A 19,608-nucleotide genomic window follows, 5' to 3' on the forward strand; every position below is an offset into this window, starting at 1 on the left:
GTTAGATGACAATTAAGTAGCCTTACAGGAAAAACTGTAGAAGATTCCTTCCTGCCAAAGTTAATAATAGTCTACCCTGCAGAAAATATCAGTTAAGACAAAGAACCACTTTTCTCTAGAAACTTCCCAAAGCAAATATATATTATTGACAAAACATACCTTAAAAACATTAAGAAAAAAATTAAATTTTAAATACTTACGCTTGTTCTTCTTCTGAGTCCTTATCCTGAAAAAGAGCATCACAAGGACTTAGTAATCTGTATCAACTACCTTGTCCCAATTTTGTATGTAATTATATATCTTGAGTCAACTATAAAACTCAAATGTGAATTCTATGAGATAGATAACCACACTATATGTGATAAAATGTGGGTTTAAAAATTTTTTTTCTACTTATTCTACTTCCCTTTTAAAATAGTGTTTGTGTCTCATTAAATTTTAGTATTCTGAAAATCACTTACTGAAATAATAGAGGTAAATATTGGACATGAATTTGTACCTACTAGGAAACCTTGAAACAGTGTCTGTAATGTCCATTATTTCTATGCTAAATAAAAGGACTTTTGAAAATCTACATGGAAAAAATAAATCAGACTGACATATGAAGAATCTTATACATACAGATGAGATCATAAGGAAAGTTTTTTTAAATCCTTAAGTTTTATGTTTACTAAAATAAATGATAGCAGCAACATATCAAATAGAGCCCACTTAAATGACATACAATTTAAATTAATACAACTTAAATTAGAAATATTAATTTCGGAAGTACTGACTTCTACTATGTCTGATTCTAAGTTTCCTTTACAAGTACATACATACAAATTTGTACATACAACCCTGTTTTCTTGTCTTGTTCATACCAATTTCCTTTTACAATTTAAAGACAGTGACTTCTACCTTGGTTGTAGTATACCTGAAGGTTTGAGTTGAATACCTGATATGAAAAGACTTTTAGTTGTTCATACTGAATACACCTAGTACAGTTGTTTATTTCTCAAAGTCCACTTTTAACTCTTTTCATGCAAACTTCACATCAATCCACTTCAGTCCCTTAATAGGAATGTCTGCAATTTCTCTCCTGTACAGAGGCCACCCAAACTAACGGGCTTGTTTCATTTCCTGTCAAATTTCTTATGACTTCATAATACAAAAGTCCTTTTTTTTTCTTTTGCTTACTTTAAATCTGGGTGGAAAATATAAGAAACTAATCACCAGTGGAGTTGTTTATAATGAAGATGAATTATAAGCTAAATATAAATACTTAACCAAAGAAAGGTAATATAATAAATTGTCCCATCTCTAAAAGTATTTAAAAGTTACCTTACTGTCCCTTGTGCCTGGGATGTAAAATTTGATTGTTTTCCTTCCAGATAACTCCTGATAGGCATTTCTAGGGCTATTGTTACATTGTTAGGTCCATATGTTATGAAGCAAAATAACAAAGAGAAAAGGATACAATTTCTCAAGGAGATCTTGCCATCCTTTGTATAACAGAAGCAAACTTCCATATGCTAACCATTTTCATAAGAATTCCTGATTATATAATCAGGAATTATATTCGTATATAATTCAAGGCTTGCTCTTCAAGGCTTGCTGTATATATTTAGTAAGAATAAAATATAGCATATAATTTGTCTTTTAATGTCTAAATTTCATCTTAATAAAACAAGCAATTTCAAAAGTATCTCAATTTCTTTAATAAAATTAAATTGCAAAGAAACAGAATGTTAAAGAAGCAGTCAATAAATACACGCTGGCTAAGCTTGAGACTTAGCATTGTCTTATAAAATACATGTCATTAATGAATGCTGTTGTAGGTTATTAAATAGGAACTATTAATAAAAACATTCATATTTTATTGTATACTCATTTTTTATAACTATTGAGTAAATGCTATATTATTATAATGAGAATGCCATTGATATTTTACTTAGCACAATAAAATAAAAATTATTTTAGTCTTAATCTTAATACTTTACAATATATTCTTCATTACTTTCATTAGTCATTAAAATGTTTATATATGTTCCAGTGACTAGTAACAAATCAGACTGTAGTTAGAAACTATAGTTAGTTGATGATACAGAGAAGTATCAAGATTTTAGGTATGTTCCAGATTAGAAAAATGAGAATTTTTCTTTAATCACTAAGTTTACATTGCATAAATGAGTCATATACCCCATTTAAGAAAATCCCATTTGTTTTTCTTACACTTCTCTAAGCAAACCAGAGATGTTTTGATCAAATGGATCCATAACGTGAATTTTCTTTTTTGCACATGACAGAAGACTGAGGAATGGGCAATGTAAGATTTCTTAAAAACAAAAACAAAAAAGCCCAAAACACACACACAAAAAAACTTTGGAATAGAATAGGGATATGACAAAAAAATCAGGCATTTTAAAAATGGGAGCAGAATGCAGAAACTAATAAAATTATCAAGTGACTAATTCAAGATTTTTCAATATGTAAAATACATAGCTGTCTCTATAAATGTATATTCAATAAGGTTTGAGTAACTTGTATATTCATCTGGACTAACTGAAGTTAGTGAATTTAACTGTGAGTTCTTGGAGGAAGCTTCAGGTATTCACGGTCAAACATCCTTTTGTTGTAATGCCAGTGCAGTGTCTCACCTTTTTATTCTTAGTTTTTTTCTTTTTCTTTGTTTTACTTTTCACCTAAAACATAAAAATAAAGCATGTATTTAATATGCTACTCAAATTGTACAATGTATTATTTTATGCGACACTTCATCTAACTACAAATATCTTTGCCTTCTAATACTTATTTTTTAGATGTTTTTATGGATTTTCATAGACTGTATTTTTCTACATTTTTTTTATGGAAACAAGTATTACTTTAAATTTAATCTCAATCCACCCCTGAAAAAAAAATAAAGAACACATATATTAACTCCAAAAAAATCAGTAGCCCTCCTGTATACAAAAGACAAAAGAACTGCGAAAGAAATTAGGGAACCAACACCCTTCACAATAGCCACAAATGACATAAAGTACCTTGGAGTAACCCTAACCAAGGAAATCAAAGACTTGTATGAAAAAAATTTCAAGTCTCTGAAGAAAGAAATAGAAGAAAATATCAGAAGATGTAAAGATCTCCCATGCTCATGGCTGGGCAGGATTAACATAGTAAAAATGGCCATCTTACCAAAAGCAATCTACAGATTCAATGCAATTCCCATCAAATTACCAACACAATTCTTTACAGACCTGGAAAGAAAAATTCTCACCTTCATATGGAATAACAAGAAACCCAGAAATGCTAAAACAATTCTCTACAATAAAAGATCTTCTGGAGGTATCTCCATCCCTGATCTCAAGCTGTACTATAGAGCAACAGTTATAAAAACTGCATGGTACTGGCATAGAAACAGAATGGTGGATCAATGGAACCGAACAGAGGACCCAGAAATAAACCCACACATCTATGGACACCTGATCCTTGACAAAGATGTCAAAACCATACAATGGAAAAAAGATAGCATCTTCAACAAATGGTGCTGGTCCAACTGGATGTCTACATGTAGAAAAATGAAAATAGATCCATACTTATCACCCTGCACAAAACTGAAGTCCAAGTGGATCAAAGACCTCAACATAAAACTGGACACACTAAATCGGTTAGAAGAAAAAGTGGGGAATACCCTTGAACTCATTGGCACAGGAGACAACTTCTTGAACAGAACACCAACAGCACAGGCTCTAAGAGCAACAATCAATAAATGGGACCTCATGAAATTGAAAAGCTTCTGTAAAGGAAAGGACACCATCATCAAAACAAAACGACTACCTACAGACTGGGAAAGAATCTTCACCAACCATTTATCTGACAGAGGGCTAATATCCAGTATATATAAAGAACTAAAGAAGCTGAAAAACAGCAGTCCAAGTAATCCACTTAAAAAATGGGGAACAGAGGTAAACAGAGAATTCTCTGTATAGGAATATCGAATGGCAGAGAAACACTTAAAGAAATGTTCAACGTCATTAGCCATTAGGGAAATGCAAATCAAAACGACCCTGAGATTTCACCTTACACCCATCAGAATGGCCAAGATGAAAAACTCAAGGGACAACACATGCTGGAGAGGCTGTGGAGAAAGGGGAACCCTTCTCCACTGCTGGTGGAAATGTAAACTTGTACAGCCACTCTGGAAACCAATCTGGCGCTTTCTCAGACAACTAGGAATAGCACTTCCTCAAGATCTGGCCATACCACTCCTAGGCATATATCCAAAAGGGGCTCAAGTACACAATAAAGACATTTGCTCAACCATGTTTGTAGCAGCTTTATTTGTAATAGCCAGAAGTTGGAAACAGCTCAGATGCCCCTCAACTGAAGAATGGATGCAGAAATTGTGGTACATATACACAATCGTGTATTACTCTGCAATGAAAAATAAGGAAATCATGAAATTTGCAGGTAAATGGTGGGACTTGGAAAGGATCATTCTGAGTGAGCTGTCCCAGAAGCAGAAAGCCACACACGGTATATACTCACTATATAGACATATAACATAGTATAAACCTACTAAAACCCTGAACATCTAAAGAAACTAATCAATAGAGCAGACCCTGACTAAAACGCTCAATCCCCATCCTGAAAGGCAAAGAGGATAGACATCAGAAGAAGAAAATAGGAAACAAGTTAGGAACCTGCCACAGAGGGCCTCTGAAAGGCTCTGCCCTACAGACTATCAAAGCAGACACTGAGACTTAAGGCCAATTGATGAGCAAAGTGCATGGAATCTTAAGTAAGAAGTGGGAAATAATAAGATCTGGAGAGGACAGGCACCCCACATGGAGAGCAACAGAACCAGAAAATCTGAACACAGGGGTCTCCCCAGGGACTCATTCCAACCAAGGAACATGCATTGAGATAACCTAGAACCCCTGCACAGATGTAGTCCATGACAGCGTAGTATCCAAGCGGGGTTCCATAGTAATGGGAAGAGGGACTGCCTCTGACATAATTTGATAGGCCTGTTCTTTGATCACCTCCCCCTGAGGGGAGAGCAGCCCTACCAGGCCACAGATGATGACAATGCAGCCATTCCTGATGGGATCTGATAGAGTAAGATCAGAAGGAAGGAGAGGAGGACCTCCCCTACTAGTGGACTTGGGACGGGCAAGGAGAAGAAGGGGGAGGGAGGGCAGGGCTGGGAGGGGAGGAGGGAGGGACTTATGGGGGGATACAAAGTGAATAAACTGTAATTAATAAAAAATAAAAATAATAAAAATAAACAAACAAACAAACAAACAAAATAAAACAACAATAACAAAACAAATGATTAGGAAACTTTTTAAAGAGCAACAATTATGTCCATAAAGTTAAAAAAGTTTTAGCCCAAGAGTAAATTAAGAGTCTATAAGGTAGCTAACAGCTTAGCACTCTGATTTTATCTAGCTGATTTAAACTCCTCTTCTGTTAGAGGTACTAAAATACCTCCTTTTTCTTATTTTTTCTATCTCTTTTCTTTCCTTCTAAAGTGTACTTTTATTGGTTGGCACTACAAAATTCACTACAAAAGCTAACACAGTGCTTGACTTTTGGCAAAATCATTACTGAAGAAGCTACAGGAATGGGGAATCACTCCTAGCCGGGCTCTGTATGAACACTACTGCCTCCAATGCTCTGGGTGTCGTACATGCAACATGTGAAAGCGCCAAGTATGTTCTCCATAGTCAAATATCAAACCTTCTACCTCTTGGAGATCTTTAATAGATTCTGTTGAAGATTCACTAGGTATTGAGGCTATTTCTTTATTTATTTCTGCTAACTGTAGTTCAGTGTTTGATTGCACATTTATATTATATTCCATCACAGGTGGACTCAATTCTTCTTCATCATTCTGTAACTCTTCTATGTCAATACCTAAATAACAAAGAGAAAAATTCAAAATCTAGTGGCAAAGTGTTAAAAAGTTTAGACTTTTGTTATAATTATATCTGCTAGGCCAGCAAGATAGTGCAGTGGTTAGAGGCTTTTGCCTTTAGGCCTACTGACCTGAGCCTGACTCCCTGAGTCCACATTTCCATGTGGAAGGAACCAACTCCAGCAAGTTGTCCTCTGACTTCTAAATTTTCACCATGGCAACAATCATACCCAAACTCTTGCTATTGCTGTATAAAAACTGCAATGCCTATTTACCCACAATTAACAGGCATGCAAATGAGCTTGGAACCAATTAGTGAAAGCCAAAACACTATGAAACTGCATTGATATTTCTGTAGGTTTCAAGTAGATTTAGGTACTTTTGAATGTAAGTACAATCTAAGTACTACGGTACTAAATTCGGCCATCGACCCAATTAGAAGTGCAACTATTATTATTTTATAGGATATAAATATAAAATATAAAACAAGCAAAAGCTACATACATTTTCCCTTATTTTTTCATAAGATTGGTAACTGTGCCATATTATTAATTCTTTGAATCTTTGCTCTTCTTATTGTCCCAAACATTCACTCTTACAACTTCCTCAGAGATGTCCCAACATTTAACCTCAGGCAGACCCATGGTACTGTTTTCTAAAGAATCATTTTAAGTTTAGAATATAAATTACATTTTTAATTTATACTTATTTAAGATTTTGTGTGTGCATGCAAATGCTTGTACTGTGTGTGTGTGTATGTCCACAGAAGCAAGAAAAAAGTATGAATTCTCTTGGAGCTGGAGATATAGGTGGTTGTGAGCAGCCTGATAGAGGTGATAGAAACTGAAGTATGGTCCTTAGCAAGTGCTCTTATCCACTGATCACTGATCAATCTCCTCACTCCCCACACCCAAATTATTGTTTGGAGCCCCCAAATGGGACTTACTAAACCAAGCAGGGAGTCAAATATTCAGATACTTGAAAGGCTAATACAAGAAAGTTTGCTTGGACATATCTTGGGCAACATTGTTTACAAGAACAACAACAACAAAAATAAAAAAAACAATTAAAAAAGAGGAAGTGAAAAATAGCAAGGAATTCATTACTGTCCTTCTTGGCTTGTAAATACAATAAAGCCACACAAAACAGCAGAGAAAAGCAAGCAGAGCAGACAGGCATTTTAACCCTCTAAAGTACTGAGCATGAAAATCTGAACATCATCCTTGGGTAAGCCTTGTGGCAAATGTTTAATTCAAGTTAGATTAAGGCATACGAGGTTCAGCTGAACAACAGTAAGCTGAGCATATGATTTTCTAAGCTTTCAGGTCTCTCGTATTGCATCCTATGTTCCTGTAGGGCAGGAACTGTTTCAAAGAATGAAGTACAGAAAAATTTATTGTATAGTTTATCTAAACACATGTCAACAACATATTTATGCCTTAGGGATTCTGTGTTAAAAGGCCACTTATGCATTTTGAGTTTAAAATTACTTACGCTGAGTGCCTGTTATTGACTGTAGAGCAATTCCTATGGCAAACAGAAAAAAAAAAATAGATTGTAATTGCAAGAACAAACAACCAATATCTAATCAGGATTAACAAAAGCCAGAAAACTTTTACAGAGCATTAATTTATTCCATAACTATTTAGAAAAAACCAGCACTACTCACTAATGCAGTTTAGACAAGGTACAATCTAGACTACCAAATAATAGCTAGAAACCCTTGATTTAAGAAGCAAAAGGTTTTATTTTGTTTCTTTTAAAGACATTTCATAATAGTTTAGTCTCAGAACATCAAGAAACATTTTATTTTCTTAAAGTGAAATACAATTACATCATCTTGCCCTTCTCTGCCCTCCCCCTTATGCCAAGCTCCTCCACATTTCCTTCCTCTTGAAATCACAGCCTCTTTCTTTAGCACTTATTGTCATATATGCATGTGTATAAATAAACCTGCTCAATCCACTTAGTATTACTTGTATGTGACTTCAGCGCTTACCATCTTACACTGCACAATCAATTAGGGAACTCATTTCAGGGAAAAATTATTTCTCCAACTCTCATCAGTCCCTTAGTTGTATACTGTTCTTTGTCTAGAGGTGGGGCCTATGATATTTTTTTTTCTTTCCACACTAGCATGTATATTTGTGTTGTACCCTTCAGTTCTTGATTTAGTTATATTGTTAAGGAGTCATAGGTGAAGCGTCTCTGTCATTATTATAAAACACAATCTAGCAGCAATTTTCTTGGTCTTCTGACTCTTAGATCTTTCTGGCCCCTCTTCTGGAATGTTCCCTTGGTCTTGGGTGCAGGAGTCATGTAACAGATGTATCAGTTGCAGCTGTATAGCCACGATCACCACAACAAGCACTTTCAACTGAGCAGCAATTTTTATTTATAGTCTAAGACTATGAAGGGATATTCATGAAATGTACATAAAGTTTCCACTAAAGGTTTGAGCCTTTCAAGACATCCAGATTACCCTGGTCGCAACTCCATACCCTGTCCTTGTCTATTAGTCTACTGAGCATATGCAATATATAACAGGCTTTATTAGGCCCTAGAGAATAAATAGTAAAGTAAAAAGTAAAAATATAAAGTAAAAAGAAATAATATTCATGCAGACATTGTGGGGATAATGGATGTTGCTGGACCTGTAAATGAAAACTGAAACTTTAATAATTGAGAAAGGAGATAAAAAGGCATCATGAAAGCCTCTGTTAAAGGTATTTGACCATAAAGCTCTTTAACTGAAAATAGCTTGAAATGCTCTAGACTTAATTAGTACTCAGAGCCTTCTACCCAAATGTGTGTGTGTGTGTATGCACACATTTTATATACATATACATATATAAATATATTTTAAGGCTTTTAAATTATACCTCAAGGATTCCTTTCTAATTTTCTCTAATATCTAGTATCATAAAACTCAGTGTCTTTTCATAATGAAAAAAGGCTCTAAAACACTAAATAGAACACAGAACAGACACTCAAAAATGATTTTCTGGCTATTGTAAGTAATCATTTAGTACCTTGTTGATAGCAGGATAACATCCTCTGGATGATTTCTGGTACTGGTATGCCTAGATAAATTGACAGCTGATGATAATCAAGGGATATATTCTCAATGGGATTCTCCTTGACTTGGTCGATATCCTCTTGTTTCATCCCAAGGCGCAGAAGAATATCAGAAACTTTTTTCCAAATTGAATGGAACTGTAACTCAGTGAGCCCATTCATCAGAATCTCACTGAGGAGGATATCTCTGTACTTGCAGAGCCTGAGAATGTCTGCAGACTTAGAGAGATCAGAAGACGGTGGTTCCATATCCCAGCCTTTTCTGGGTGCAGGGAATACATTCAGATGTTTAATGAGCGCTAATAAGAGGCATAGGTCAAATTGTTTGGACTGTGGTAGCTCCTTGTTTGGGGGATAAAGCAGATGCCATGATCCACCCAAAGGGTGATTGGTCCACAGATGATTGTAGTAGGGTTCCAGCACATTCTTGTGTATAAGCAGCTCTTTTTTCAAAAGAGTGGGTGGCATAGCCTCATCAAATATTTCCCGGACAATGTCAGTACCAGAAATAATAATTATATGAAGCAGATGATAGAAATAATTATAATCAAGTTTGAAGATAGGCATTTCATCTGAAAATGAATTTGGAGAAGTCAAAACAATCCACATTAATGGTTTTTTTTTCTGCTTTTTTTTTTTTTTTTTTTGTGGTCTCTCACATTGCACCCTATGTTCCTATAGAGCAGGAATTCAGGAATTGTTTCAAGGAATAAAGTACAGAGGAATTTTACCATAGTCAGTGCTCAATAAGCATGCTGCTCTCTGTCTAGCTATCAAAAACTCCAGACAAAAAGAGCATGCTCCTAGCTAGAAGGAATTGCAGATTCTTCTAACATAGAAGGCTTTCAATGCATCTACGATTTTATTTAAGCAAATTAACTTTGGGAACATAATGGCAAAGTAGTTCTGGAAATCCTAGATTAGTCAGGAATAGTAATTACTAGTTTTAATTATAATTTATATAAATAATTTTATTTTTATTTTCCATGAAACTAGTACTGTCCCAAACTAGTACTGTGACAAAATTGGTACATGCACAGTCTACCATTCACTGAATAATATTTTCTGAGTGACCAACAGCTAAGCTTTAAAGATTATTTGATCCTCTCTAGAAATCAATCTGGCAATTTCTCAGAAAACTGGGAATAGTTCTACCTCAAGACCCAGCTACACCACTCCTGGTCAAATACTCAAAAATCCTTCGTCATATAAGGACATTTGCTTAACTATGTTGATAGTGGCTTTTTCATAATAGCCAGAAACTGGAAACAACCTAAATGTCCCTCAACTGTAAAACAGATACAGAAACTGTAGTACATTTACACAATGGAATAAACTTGGCAATTAAAAACAGGGAAATCATACAATTTGCAAGCAAATGGATGGAACTAGAAAAGATCATCCTAAGTGAGGTAACCCAGACCCAGAAAGATGCACATGGTATGTACTCACTTATAAGTGGATTTTAGATGTATAGTACAGGATAACCATACTACAATCAACAGAACCAAAGAAGCTAAGTTACAAGGAAGGCCCAAGAGAAGGTGTCTGAATGTCACTCAGAAGGGGAAATAGAATAGACAGCAGAAGTGGATGAAGACAGAAACTGAGCAGGAGATGAAATGGTGAGAGTGGGGATCAGATGTGGGGAGAACGGGGGTGGCACAGAGAAGGCTCGGAACAAGAAGGGAAACTAAGGGGAGACATCTCTTTACAAAGCTGGAGGCCTGAGACAGGGTAGGCTCCTAGGAGGATATGGGTGTGACTCTATATGAGACTTCTAACAAGAGGACATATAGACTAAAGTGACCACTTCTTAGGCAGGCAAGATGAGTGGAAGGAGGGGAACAACAATCCACTGACAAAACCTGGGATCCAAAAATTACCCTGCCTATAAGAAGTGCAAGGATAAGAGGGAACAGAGTTTGAGGGAAAGTCCAATCAATAACTGGCCCAACCTGAGACCCACCCCAGGGTAAAGAGCCAGCCCTTGACAGTAATAATGATAATTTGTTATGCTTTCAGAAAGGAGCCTAATTTAACTGTCATCTGGGAGTGTTCAGCCAGCAGAGGATTGAGACAGATGCTGGGACTTGCAGCCAAGCCATGAGGTAGAGCTCTGGGGGTCCTGTGGAAGTGTTGGGGAAAGATAAAAGAACATGGAGAGGACAGGAACCTCAGAAGAAGACCCACAAAGACAACTAACCCAGTCCTATGGGAGTTTTCAGAGACTGAGACATCAATTAAGGAGCATGCATGGTCTGGACCTATGCCCCCTGCACACATGTAGCTGATGGGTGACTTGGTCTTCACATGGGGTGCCTGGTGAGTGGAGGGTGGTGCTGTTTCTAACATGACTCTATTGCCTGCTTTTGGATCACTTCCCTCTGACAGTGCTATCTTGCCTGGCTTCAGGGGATGAAGATATGCTCAGTCCTGATGTGATTTGACATGCTGGGGAAGGTTGATACGAGGAGAGAGGGGGCTCCCTTTTTCTGGTGGAAAGAGTAGGAAGAAAAGGAGAAGGAGATTGGGGAGACTGGAAGAAGAGGAGAGAGGGGGCACCCTTGGGATGTAAAGTAAATTAAAAAAGAAAAAAATAAGATTAGATACTTAAATTCTACATACATAAAAAATAAAAGGTTATTTGATGTTAAAGTAAATTTAACTACATATTGATGTCTATCATATTAGATAGCTCAGATATATACTAGTCAACATAGTTAGCTAAGAAGTTGCTACACAGTGTATCAAAGCAGATGTTGAGACTCATAACTAAACCTTGGGCAGAGTACAGGGAATCATATCAAAGGGGGAGTTAGTAAGAAATGGAGAGGACAGGAGCTCCACAAGGACCAAATATATCTGGGCAAAAGGGTCTTTTCTAAGACTGATTTTCCAACCAAGGACCATGCATGGAGATAACCTAGAACCCCTGCTCAGACATAGCCCATGGCAGCTCAGTATCCAAGTGGGTTTCCCTAGTAGGGGCGACAGGAACTATCTCTGACATGAACTCAATGGCTGGCTCTTTGATTCTCCCCACCCCCAAGAGAGGAGCAGCCTTGCTAGGCCACAGAGGAAGACAATGCAGCCAGTTCTGATGAGGACCTACCCTATCAGTGGACTTAGAGAGAAGTAGGGAGGAGATGAGGAAGGGTAGGTGGGGATTGGGAGGGAATGAAGGAGGGGGCTACAGCTGGGATACAAAGTGAATAAACTGTAATTAATATAAAAAATAAAAATTTGGACCTCCCCCCAAAAAAAACAAAAAAAAAAAAAAAAAAAGAAAAAAGAAGTTGCTAATCAAAGTGCAGTCCACAGACCAAAAGTATTAGCAACTACCTGAGACCTATGAGTCATGCAGAATCCTGGGGACCATTGCAAATTTACCCATTGAATGGACACCTGAGGTTTTGTTTGTTTGATTGACTTTTTTTTTAATCACCAGATGATAAAATTTAAGCAGCATGACCTAATATACTGAGTAATTACACTGGTATTTAAACAATGAAATGGAATGAGGCAGACTAAACTATTTAGTATTTTCCAGTTTAAACATTACTTCAAGAAGAAAGCAAGCTGAAAGTCATGAGAATTCAATCAATGATAGTATGTAGTTTTTGTATAAGTAATAAAATGTTTATCATAAAAACTAGCTTTATTATTTTATTCTTCATGGTTTGTATTTTAAGAGATTTTTTAATTAATAACTTTGCTTAATATACTTGATATTAAGCACTGTGAAAACACAATTTAAGAGTAAATGTGTCAGAAGGCCTTCTTTAAACTGTCAAATGCAGAGCAGGCTACCATTAGGGACATCTAGTCTCCCTAGTAAAAAAGGCTGACCCCAACATCTCTTGGGTTTTTTGGAAGAGGGACCTATATGGTTTCCAAGTGCTAAACAGACTACTTCCTAGTACACCCTAAAGAGTTATTGGTATGTGGATTTAGAGCAATCTGCTCCATGCTCCAAAATGTACATTCCTTCCATTTTAATTGCTAACACATTTTAAGAGAGAATGTAGCAAGAAAAGGGTTGGATGAAAACTTTCCTTAGACAAATATTACTGTATACTCACAAACATGTTTCAGAGTTAGCATTTCTCCACAGAATGCCAAAGTAATATGAGAGCCATATTCTTGCTGATTTTTTTGTCTATGAGTTCTAATATGCAGCAAGTACTATTTGGTGTTATAAACCTGAAACTTATGAATAGTAACCATAAAATAATTTCACAACTGCCAACAAAATGATACTTTACAGACAGTAAAGAAAAAGTTAATAATATAAAAATATATATAAAAAAGGAATACCTTTTGTATTTAATTTTAAATTGAATTTCGGCCTAATATCAGTATCAGTTAATTCCAGGGACATAAACTTCTTGTAACTGCAATTAGAAAAATAAAATGTTATAATGAAAGAATGAAATAGTTAGACTAAGTTTTGGGACTATAAACAACATTATGTGTTTTGTTCTCAACCTAGAAATAATCTGAAAACAAAGAGAAAGCCTATACAATAGCCACTAATAACATAAAGTACCTTGGGGTGACACTAACGAAGCAAGTGAAAGACCTGTTTGAGAAAAACTTCAAGTCTCTGAAGAAAGAAATTGAAGAAGATCTCAGAAGATGGAAAGATCTCCCGTGCTCATGGATTAGTAGGATTAACATTGTGAAAATGGCCATCCTGCCAAAAGCAATCTACAGATTCAATGCAATTCCCATCAAACTACCAACTCAATTCTTTACAGACCTTAAAAGAAAGATTCTGAGCTTCATATGGAGAACCAAAAAACCCAGATTTTCCAAAACAATCCTGTATAACAACAGATCATCTGGAGGTATCTCCATCCCCGATCTCAAGTTGTACTACAGAGCAATAGTAATAAAAACTGCATGGTACTGGCACAGAAACAGAAAGGAGGATCAATGGAACCACATAGAAGACCCAGAAATAAACCCACACACCTATGAATATTCGATTTTTTACAAAGAAGCCAAAACCATTCAATGGAAAAAAGACAGCATCTTCAACAAATGGTGCTGGTCCAAATGGATGTCTACATGCAGAAAAATGAATATAGATCCATATTTATCACCCTTCACAAAACTAAATTCCAAGTAGATCAAAGACCTCAACATAAAACCAGATACTCTAAATCTGTTAGAAGAAAAAGTGGGGAACAGCCTAGAACTCATTGGCAACTTCCTGAACAGAACACCAACAGCACAGGCTCTAAGAGCAACAATCAATAAATGGGACCTCATGAAACTGAAAAGCTTCTGTAAAGCAAAGGACACCATCATCAAAACAAAACGACTGCCTACAGATTGGAAAAGAATCTTCACTAACCCTTTATCTGACAGAGGACTAATATCCAGTATATACAAAGAAATAAAGAAGCTGAAAAGCAGCAAACCAAGTAATCCAATTAAAAAATGGGGAACAGAGCTAAACAGAATTCTCGACAGAGGAATATCGAATGGCAGAAAAACAAAGAAATCCTCAACATCCTTAGTCATCAGGGAAATGCAAATCAAAACGACCCTGAGATTTCACCTTATACCCATCAGATTGGCCAAGATGAAAAACTCAAGTGACAACACATGCTGGAGAGGTTGTGGAGAAAGGAGAACCCTCTTCCACTGTTGGTGGGAATGTAAACTGGTACAACCACTCTGGAAATCTATCTGGCGCTTTCTCAGACAATTAGGAATAGTGCTTCCTCAAGACCCAGCTATACCACTGCTAGGTATATATCCAAACTTTGCTCAAGTACACAAAAGGCATACTTGCTCAACCATGTTTATAGCAGCTTTATTTGTAATAGCCAGAACCTGGAAACAACCCAGATGTCCATCAACGGAGGAATGGATACAGAAATTGTGGTATTTTTACACAATGGAATACCACTCAGCAATCAAAAACAAGGAAATCATGAAATTTGCAGGCAAGTGGTGGGATCTAGAAAAGATCATTCTGAGTGAAATATCCCAGAAGGAGAAAGACAAACATGGTATATATTCACTTATATAGACCTATAAGATATGATAAACATAATGAAATCTATACACCTAAAAAATATAATCAAGAGAGCGGACATGGGGTAAGATGATCAATCCTCGTTTAGAAAGACAGATGGGATGTGCATTGAACGTATGACAGGAGTCTATTGAGCGCATCTGAAAGACTCTAACTAGCAGTGTTTTCAATGCAGATACAAAGACTCATGACCAAACCTTCGGCAGAGTACAGGGAATCATATGAAAGAAGGGGAGTTAGTATGATGGGGAAAGGATAGGAGTTCCACAAGGACCAAATATATCTGGGCACAGGGTCTTTTCTGAGACTGACATTCAACCAAGGACCACGTATGGATATAACCTAGAACTTCTGCTCAGATGTAGCTCATGGTAGCTCAGTAACTAATTGGTTTCCCATAGTGAGGGGAACAAGGACTATGTCTAACAGGAACTCAATGACTGGCTCTTTGACCTCCCGACCCCCCAAGGGAGGAGCAGTCCTGTTAGGCCACAGAGGAAGGCTTTGCAGCCAGTCCTGAAGATACCTGATAAAATAGGATCGAATGAATGGGGAGGAGGTCTCCCCCATCAGTGGACTTGGAAAGGGGCAGGGTGGAGATGAGGGAGGGAGGGTGGGATTGGGAGGGAATGAGGGAGCGGGATACGGCTGGGATTCAGAGTTAATAAAATGTAACTGATAAGAAAAAATAAAATTAAAAAAAAAAAAAAAAGAAAACTCCCCTATCAGTGGACTGGAGTAGGGTCATGGGAAGAGAAGAGGAATGGAGGGCAGGATTGAGAGGGATGAGGGAGAGGGTTACACCTGGTATACAAAATTGTAATAAATTTTAAAAATATTAAAAAATCTGCTAACTTAAAAAAAATGTACTCACACAGGCACATACCTACACAGACACTACATATACATGTAATTTAACAATAAACAAAAACACAAGTAAATCTCAAAAACAACAAAAAGAAAAACTGGACACCTACATATAGAAAAATATTTGCATCTGTCACCCTACACACACACACACACAAAAAAATCAATTCAATACAGATCATGTGTGTGTTTGTACCCCCCCTACAAATAATATGTAAGAAAAAAAAGAAGGGATGGGTTGGAAGAACCTTTTTTTATTGTAGCTTCTAATTTCAATAGCAATACTCTGAGCCTCTATAAAGGTGTTGCTTAACATACACATCAATGTTATTCAGCAACATGTTTTTCTCACCTGAGAAATAGAAAGATTTTAAATTTACCATAAGCTTTAAGGCCTACACAGCCTTGAAAAATAAAGTTTTTTCATTGTAACAATAAACTTACATTATGTTAAAAAATGTGTTTGTGTTCAGGAAATGATTAGTTTTACACTGAGTGGCAACCATACAATTTTTCCTTCCTTGTTTTAAAATGTAAATATCCACAGAAGAAGGAAAAGAAGGGTAACAACGAGAATTTGTTATATTTTTTCTTACTGAATACTCTTAAATAGGTACTCTAAGACTGACAGGACACAGAATCAGCAACTAAACCACATGCATGCTCAGAAGAAAAAAAGAAGTAACAGAGTATTTTATTTCAAGCTTACCTTGCTCCTAAATTTTCAATGGTTACATATTCATCCTTTCTCACCACTTCAAACTGCAAGTAATGAGGAAAAAAAGCCCTAAAATAGTTCAATTTTCAAAATTCCATAAGCTCTTAGCTTCCACATTTACAAAAAGAAAATTAGAATAAAATCACATTGACTGTAAAACAAATGACAAAATTAAAAACTAAGAAATAAAAAAAAATACCACTCAAATAAACCATAGTTAAAAGCAGCCAATTTTACATTATCATATGGTTTGAATGCCAAATGTTAAAATATAGAAGCATAAGTCAATAAATAATTAGATAAATAATAAAAATAAAATTCATTCATAATTCTAATTTTAGTCTATTTACCTTAAATGAAAAAAATTAAGATATGATCCTAATTAAAAACTAAAATGTAGTTCTTGCTCTCTTGCTCTTCCTTTCTCTTGCTTTCTCTCCCCTCCCTCTGTTGGCCCCCCACATTTCTCTCCCTCTCTCTTTTTCTCTTTCTCTCTCTCCATCCAACAAACTTCATTAGATTAAAAAAAAAAAAAAACTAAAATGAGTACTATGCTTTATTTAACAGGTAATATATGCAATGTTAAACAAACATTAGAAAGTTATTTACAGACTAAACAGGTTCAGGGCCTGGAGATATAGCTCAGCAGTAGAGTGCACTCTGAGCATGCCTGAGTCCCCTGATTCAACTCCCAGGTCAACCAAAAGAGAAAAAATTGATTCAAAACTTCTAAAGCTATTCTTAATTTAAGATGGAAAAAAGTAGTTAAATTATCCCACGTTATCACTCTTGGTCTACATACCCAACAGCAGTTCACTGATGATATATTTACCTGTTTCTATTTCTAGTTTTTTTATACTTGAAGATGACTCAAACATACCAAGTAAAAGAAGACTACAAAGGGCAGGAAGCTTACTCACCAAAACTAAAATAGAGTTAGGATCCTATTATTATTGCTAACAAATCAATTTTATGGCAAGAATAGTACTACATAGAAGGTTGGGAAGAAAAATGTCAGAAGAAAAAGCACTCACCAAAATTTTGACAATTCCAGGCACATCACATTGCAGCATCCTTACCATGTCACCTGCACATCCTTCTTTCAAACATTTTTTCCCACTAAAACTCTAAAATTGTTCATAGAAAAACAGTAAAAATAGAGCATCAGTTCTGTACAATTCTGAGCCACAAAAGAAATGAAGCAGATAATGTTATATGACAAACTGAAGGATGTGAGTAAACAGTTAAGAATGGTCGAAGTATTTTATATTATCAATGTGTATGTATCACATAACATTTAATTACATTATTTAGACTTCAACCCTTTAATGAGCTCTATTACAGCCTAAAGTGTAGATGTTAACTGTGGAAAGCTCTAATGACAAGTACTGACTGAGCTCAGAAAGTACTGAATTTCTATAAGCTACTTAAGGGTCTCAGAGAAAAGGGAAGAATAAAAACCATGAATTCTCTGGATCTGATCTTACAATTTCCTCTGGTCAACTTCTATTTCCTGTGCTTTTCTGTCTACTACTGAAAAATATCAATTGCTCCATCAACTATATGAACTCAAAAGAATTTATATATAACTTAAATATGAGTAGTAATGCCTTTTATGCTTTACTTTTAGAGCATGAAATGCCAGTTTACTTCTCGTCTGTGCATTCTGACACACACACACACACACACACACACACACACACACACACACACACTGAAATATGTACACTTTAACATCATTTTAGAGCTTAGAAATATTAATCGTGGTGATGAAGTTACCAGTCTAATGTAATAAAACTAGTAAGTGGCTCAAACTAGATTTGATCTCAAATTTGCCACCTCCATAAATGGTCTTTCTACTGTACCAAAACTGGGGAAAGGCTTTTCCTTTTTTACATAATATAAAACTTGTAGAACTTAAAGTCATAAAGCAACTATTTCCAAAAAAAAAAAAAAAAACCAAATAATAAAGAATAGAGCCCTGAATTTCACTTTAATGTTAGTGGTAAACAACTCAATTTATCACATGACCAACATAACTAAAAAGAAATAATTTCCTATCTAAACACTACATTTCTCATTTTCCATCTTTAAAAACAGATGGAAACTATTAAACTAAGAGTGACAAGAAGATAACCACCAGAAAGAACTGAGAGTAAAAGGGAGGGAAAGAAAGAGGAAGGAGAGTGAATGAAAAGAAGACAACAAAAAGGACAAGGGAAAGAGGAAGTGATATGCTGTGGTATGGCAGCTTTAAGAAAGGAGAGAAGGCAATACCTGGTCATTTTCTCCTGGGTACTTTAAATTCTTGAACTTTTTCCAACATATTTTATGGAAGTAAATACAGCAACTTTTACTGCACATTAGCTGAAAAAATCCCTTGGAAAAAGATAGATACAGAAATTCCTTACATGCAGTTCATTTGGTTGGAACCCTGAAGCTATTCTGAACCACAGGACTAATATAACTTACCCCAGCATCAAAGCCAAGAACAGCCTTGAGTACTGCATCGCTCCGCCTGCCTACTTATATAGAGAAGCCTGCAGCTGTGATGTTAGCCACTTTATTTCAGAAGCAGGATCTGACCTGTCCTGCATGACAATTTTCACCCTGTCCTGTGATTTTATAGCCACACTCTGATTCAGAGATCACAAGATCAAAACTATTTACATTTACCCTCTTCACTCACCCAAAGAGTCACAAAAGCAATCATTTACTTAGTAATAGAAGCCCTGAGAATCATTACTTCTAAATATATGTGTCACTATTCTCAATTTCTACCATTTTTCATTACAAAGTAGAAAAAAATAGATTTTTTATAATCTTAGCCTTTGAGAAATTCATACATAAGCACTTCATCTACAATACTCTTGTCCCCTTTTTTTTCCAAATTCATCTTTTACTTATTATTGTACATGTATACACATTATGTGTTTCTCTATATCTATCTATCTATCTATCTATCTATCTATCTATCTATCTATCTAT

General features: G+C 35.7%; 1 protein-coding gene across 2 annotated transcripts in view; it reads right to left on the reverse strand.

Annotated features, from left to right (window-relative positions):
* Dzip3 (DAZ interacting zinc finger protein 3) overlaps window positions 1-19,608 on the reverse strand; it is a 67,462-nt gene that overhangs the window by 23,524 nt on the left and 24,330 nt on the right. The window contains exons 10-18 of one of the 2 annotated variants that reach the window (XM_055593809.1): window positions 18,898-18,999; window positions 17,655-17,747; window positions 16,612-16,664; window positions 13,301-13,377; window positions 8,935-9,552; window positions 7,397-7,429; window positions 5,732-5,901; window positions 2,640-2,684; window positions 201-226 (exon numbers count right to left, since the gene is read on the reverse strand). In XM_055593809.1, coding sequence (XP_055449784.1) covers window positions 201-226; window positions 2,640-2,684; window positions 5,732-5,901; window positions 7,397-7,429; window positions 8,935-9,552; window positions 13,301-13,377; window positions 16,612-16,664; window positions 17,655-17,747; window positions 18,898-18,999 — 1,217 coding nt within the window. The remainder of the gene's footprint in view (window positions 1-200; window positions 227-2,639; window positions 2,685-5,731; window positions 5,902-7,396; window positions 7,430-8,934; window positions 9,553-13,300; window positions 13,378-16,611; window positions 16,665-17,654; window positions 17,748-18,897; window positions 19,000-19,608) is intronic. The other variant, XM_055593817.1, reaches the window with a different exon arrangement.

The sequence above is a fragment of the Psammomys obesus genome, unplaced genomic scaffold (genome assembly GCF_907164565.1).
Source record: "Psammomys obesus unplaced genomic scaffold, mPsaObe1.curated_primary_1811, whole genome shotgun sequence".
NCBI lineage: Eukaryota > Metazoa > Chordata > Mammalia > Rodentia > Muridae > Psammomys > Psammomys obesus.